General features: G+C 39.2%; 1 protein-coding gene across 1 annotated transcript; it reads left to right on the top strand.

Moving 5' to 3' along the window:
- Positions 1 to 974: 974 nt before the first annotated feature.
- Positions 975 to 4,959, top strand: LOC113119723 (tumor necrosis factor receptor superfamily member 11B). Its single transcript, XM_026289347.1, has 4 exons — positions 975 to 997; positions 1,476 to 1,857; positions 3,521 to 3,700; positions 3,839 to 4,959. Exons 1-4 carry the CDS (start codon positions 995 to 997, stop codon positions 4,135 to 4,137), a joined length of 864 nt encoding a protein of 287 aa, XP_026145132.1. The 5' UTR covers positions 975 to 994; the 3' UTR covers positions 4,138 to 4,959.
- Positions 4,960 to 5,936: the final 977 nt, after the last annotated feature.

Raw genomic sequence — 5,936 nt, 5'->3', positions numbered from 1 at the left:
TAAAAAAACACCTAAAGACATGTATTTTTTTCTGAGAAGGTTTTAACTAACAATATGATCTGGAAGTAAAGTTGTGTATTATTTGGTGGTATCTGTACAGCTGGTATTTAACTTTTGTTAATTTTATTACATTTTATTAAACAAGTTGTGAAAGCCCCTCTAAAGCCAGTTATGACCAGACTGGAAGACCAGATCAAACCAGCTTAGTCCAGTCTGTATTATAAGAAGCTCTGGGCTTTTCTGACCCCTGTCATGTGCTGATAAAAACCCAACTGAAACCAGACTGAGTTGGTGGGTGGGTGGTTTTAGACGGGTTTTGCTGGGTGAACAGCTGACTAACCAGCTCACACCATCTGACCAGCACAGGCCGCTTTCAGATGAAGAATTCAGCAGGGCTTCGTATTCCCACCATCGAATCAAGGATCTCAAGATCTCAAGATTTAAGTAAAACTACAACATTCTTTCATGCATCCAGATTAGTTTCACAAGAAAAATATAAACTCCTCTAACTTTTATTTATTTATTGTGAAATTGTTTTGTTATAAGATTGTACAGATCTGGTGATGCAGTAATAATTGTGAAAAACATTGTTACGCAATAAAGATTCAGATAATATCAATACCATCATATCATGAGATGCAACGGTCCAAACTGAAATGGGTTGTGTTTAGGTTGTGTTTTCTCCCTTTATTATCATTATTAGTGTTGTGTGTGATGAATGGTGTGTTGTAGTTGGTGTTTTGCTGACGCATTGTTATGCTGTCTCCAGCTGAGTTGTTCACAGTGTGTTGAAAGGGTCTCTTTCAAAGAGAAATTCTTTTTTTGTTTTTTTTGAGTCAGGTGAATTAGTCACTGCTCTATATTTAATATGATGAGTATCTGTGAGTATAACTGTTGTGGTTAAGTGATGAGTGATTGATCCGTGGGCGTGTCTTGAACATATAAACCGCGCGCATCCCTGAGCATCAATGAACACCCGACAGCAGCGCGCGCTATGGTGAGTGACCCGATTAAACATTCACTATTCTATCTTTACATCTCAACATCATATCATTTAGTTATCTGTGTCATTGTTCTTCTATATGTGTCTCTGGAAGACAGAAGCAGTCATCAGTAGCACAGGTGTATTTGTAGCAATAGACAATAATAGATTGTATGGGTCAAAATATCATTTTTTCTTTTATCCCAAAAATATCATTGTTTCTTTTATCCCCAAAATCATTAGGATATTAAGCAGAGACCATGTGCCATGTTCCACCGTGAATAATATATGCATGTCTAAGAACTTACTTTGAACAACTTTAAAGATGATTTTCATAACATATATGTATTATTATTTTTTTATTATTATTTTTTTTGCTCCCTCAGATTCCAGATTTTCATATAGTTGTATCTCAGATAGCTCACTCTTATGACTGGGTTGGGTCTCCAGGGTCACATATATAACGCACGCTTCTGCTCTTTCGTTTCTCTAGTTTCTTCTCACAGTGTTGGTTCTTCCGGTCCTCTGTGGAGCCGGTTTGGCGTCGGAAGGTTACTTTTACCGGCGCACGGATCCGGTCACCGGAGAGCAGCTGCTGTGTGACAGGTGTCCTCCAGGAACGCGCATGCGCGCGCACTGCACGTCCTCACGTCAGACGGAGTGCGTGGCCTGTGGAGCGGGTCTGTTCACGGAGTTCTGGAACTACATCCCGTACTGTCTGCGATGCGACGCGTGCTCCGATCACCAGCGGGTCGTTCGGCCGTGTAACGGAACCGTGAACACGGTGTGCGAGTGTGAAGCGGGCTTCTTCTGGGATCAGCACTTCTGCAGGACACACAGCGAGTGTAAACCGGGCCACGGAGTCCAAGCTCCAGGTGACCAGCCGATACTGATTAACACATGACACACAGTCAAACCAACCATTCTCCAACTTCTGATCTGTGTTTAGTGGCAGGCGCAGGACACTGTAGTTCATTCATGTACGTGAGGAGGGCGAAATAAACCAAACATTTATGACCCTGGAGCACAAAACCAGTCAGAAGGGTTCATTTTTCAAAATTGAGATTCATACATCATCTGAAGCTGAATAAATCATCTCTCCATTGATGTCTGGTTTGTTAGGAGAACAATATTTAAAATTCTGGAATCTGAGGAAGCAAAAAAATCTAAATATTGAGAAAATCATCTTTAAAGTTGTTCAAATGAAGTTCTTAGCAATGAATATTACTAATCAAACATTAGGTTTTGATATATTTATGTTAGAACATTCACAAAATATCTTCATGGAACATGATCTTTACTAAGTATCCTAATGATTTTTGGCATGAAAGAGAAATACAAATATACCCCAGAGACTAAAGACTGGTTTTGTGCTGCAGGGACATACAGTATATTATACCCAAACATTCTTCATACAGCGGACAACCAGAAAAATAAATAAATAAAAAATGTATATCAAAAATGATTCGGACACTTTTAGGTGAGCGTGTGTATCTTAAGTGTTTTTTCTTTAATTGCTAATGTGATCTTTTCCCACCGCAGACTGAATAAACGAAGCACTGACTGCTCATTAGTTGAGCTACACTGGTTTCATCGAACTGTGTATTTAACATCTATTCAAGAATTCATTACAGACCTTTCTGTCAAAGTTATCTGAATTTGATCTGATTACCATCTTCTAAACTTTGATCATGTGAGAAATCTTGAAGGTGTCTGACTAAATTTGGGTTTGACTATTTATTTAATGTTGGAAATGTAATAGGTTACAGAGTACAAGTTACCATATAAAATATGTAATAAGGCGCATATTTCAGTTACTTTATTTAAGTAATGTACATGATTACATTTGGTTACTTTTTTATTACTTTTCCCCCAAAATTACTCAAAACTGTTAATCATTTTCAAATATTTAAAGCAGGCAGTACTGCATAAGACATATATGGTACTGTTATATGAAACACTGCCATCTAACAATTCCTTGGAAAAGAACAGTTAATCTTAAGAAAATAAAGCATGCGCCGCTTAAACCCAAATAGTTAATGAAACAGTTACTAAGCATGTGTCCTTTTCTGTGTCCTAAACTCCTGAAACATTGGTGTCTCATATTTTCAAGCAGTCAATGCAATTAATGAAAGAAATAAATTAAAACTATTTGTGTGAAAATTTTCAGTTGTAATCGTTAGCATTTTCATAAGTAACTGTAATTTAATGACACATTTTTTCAGCGTTATACAGATGTATTAAGTAACTGTAGTTTGTTCACAGTTGTTAGGCAACAGCACAACAGCCGAGACTCACAGCGGTTCTGCATCGGCATCATGTTGCTTGTCAACCGTTAAATTGATCTGAAGGATGACTCTACGTGATCTGTTATGTTTGCTTTCATTTAAAGCTCAGTGTGTTTTGTCACACTGCCTGTATTTTGTTGGGTGTGGTTCGGAAACAGACGCACTGTCTGCGCTGCTCTTGTACAAACAGTGATTCATGTGAAAGTGGATCGCAGCGACTGATGTGTAATGTGTGATGATGTCTCTGCAGGTACCCCACACAGAGACACGGTGTGTGAGCCCTGCGCAGACGGACACTATGCCAACATCATGCAGACACATGCAACATGCGTTACTCACAGCGCTTGCAAAGCAGATGAACAGCTGGTGCTGCCCGGATCCAGGTGGCACGATAACGTGTGTGCAACCTGTGACCATCTCACACAGAAAGGTACACACATTCACAATTACACAGCACACACAACCACCCAGATCACCAGAGCTGCTGCCTTCTTGACTTGATATCACAATGCTGAGAACTGTGAAATGTAAAAGCAAGAAATAAACTTAGAAGGGTGTTTTCTTCCAGATTGGGTGGATTTATTCAAGTCGGTTCTGTCCGGTCTGCACGTTCAGTACGGGACTTCCACTGAGCGTCTGCAGAAGTTAGTGAACCGCCGTCTGCGCAAGAAGAGGTTCGGCAAGCATGCAGCGCTGCATCCGACGCAGCATCTCCAGCACTGGAGCAAAGAGACATCACAGGAGGAGCCGCTAAACCTGCCGTCCATCCTGGAGGAGTCACACCTGAATCTGCTAGCAGACCGGATCGCACGCAAGATCCGCCGATCCCAGCAACACTGCAGCAAAACTCCACCGCAAGCTTTATAACAGATGAAGCCTGTTCACACTGCACTGAAAAACACCCTGCACTGATTTGAGTTTGACACTGTCTCACCTGTTTTAGAAAATCAGATTTTGTCGTGACCGTTAGCTGCTTTGACATCTGGATCAGTTTAACACTCCAGTAAAGGATGTTAGATGTGTGACACTCAGATTGTACACGGGCACTTTACAGTCTGTCCTGTCAATAAATTGAACATGCTTTGTTGCATTAGACTCCTCTGTTTTAAAGTATTGCAGATTATTTTTTGTAATGGTTTTGCATTGAAAGTTTGTTCTTTATTTTTTTATTCTCTGGAAATAGTTACCAGACAACAAAACGGCTCATTAAACACACTGAAAAGAGCGGATGTGAAATATATCTTGTCTCTAGGGTTTTCCTTTGAATTACCTGAAATGCATCTACTGTCGTTTTTTTGGCAAGATAAGAGTAACTTCGTGCAGTTTTGTATTGCATTTACTTATTCAGATTTCACCGACAAGAATTCACTTGCACAACTGTGGAAACAAACATGAAGTTTCAAGTAAGAAAGGAGTTCATCAAGACACAAATATTGGGTTGACAAAGTCTGATCAGATCATTTATAACTCAAGTTATTGTTAACTAAAACTTTTTTTTTTTTTACTTTTTTGAAAATTCAAATAAAATAAAATAAAATTAATGAAAAACATTAACTGGTAGCTAAAATAAATGAAGTGAAGTTGAAGTACTAAAAGTCTCTTGTGCCTCTTTGGATTGATTTCTGGTTTTGACCCCTGCTTGTTGGATTCTGATTTGGATTACCCAATAAATACCACACTGCATTTGGATCTCTCGTCTCCTGTGTTTCCCTGGGTTCCGATCGTAACACATACGCGGTCCCGATCGTGCCGTCCCTCGTTGTCAGAGGACCTGTGAGCGCTTCGGTGGCTCAACAGGGCTAACAGATTTCCTCTTACACTTACTACGTTCAATAACCGTTTCACTTAAACCAACACAATAGTATAACATAAATCTACAACCTTTCCAACAGAAATCACTGCAACTACACACAGGCCATAATGTCTTCTGCCCGTAAACAAATCAAAATAAAACTGGCGAAGACATTTCCTGTGTCCAATCTGACACTTAAATAAAAACAAAAGATGCTTCTGAACAAATATGAATGATTAACTCAATTTTTTTTGGTTATACATAGTAGATTTCGATTGGAACCAACCATTTAGCACATCCATTCTATTATTGTCTCTCCTCTCGTCTTTTTTTCCCCAGATATTTCTCAGGATAAACCAATCACATTAGACTCATCTACATTGGAGGCAAATAACTCAAATACCACTCAAAATAACTCCATCCACTCAAACAGGAGTCAATCAAACTTGATAGTAGAAACCCACATTTTGATTCAAGTACACATCAACCAACCCTTAGAGTTATCTATCAGTCTATCATTGAGATCGTCAAGAACACCAAATTCCTTGCTGTTCACCTAGCGGAGATCCTTACCTGGTCTCTCAACACTAACAATACAGCAAAGAAAAGCACAGCAGCTTCTGAACTTCCTACAAAACCTGAGGAAAGCACATCTCCCACAGAGGGACTATTGAGAGCAGAGAGCATTTCATAAACGTTTCACCCTCCACAGGGTGGTCCTGGAGGAACGCTGTCTCATTACACCTTAAGGTAAGGTAAGGTAATTTATTTATAAAGCACAATTAAAAACAACAGGTAGTTGACCAATGTGCTGTACAATTTGAAAACATACAAAAGCAAATGTGCAAAACATTTACACAATACTATACAAATA

Source organism: Carassius auratus, chromosome 19 (assembly GCF_003368295.1).
Source record: "Carassius auratus strain Wakin chromosome 19, ASM336829v1, whole genome shotgun sequence".
Lineage (NCBI taxonomy): Eukaryota > Metazoa > Chordata > Actinopteri > Cypriniformes > Cyprinidae > Carassius > Carassius auratus.
This window is presented reverse-complemented; position numbering and strand designations above follow the sequence as displayed.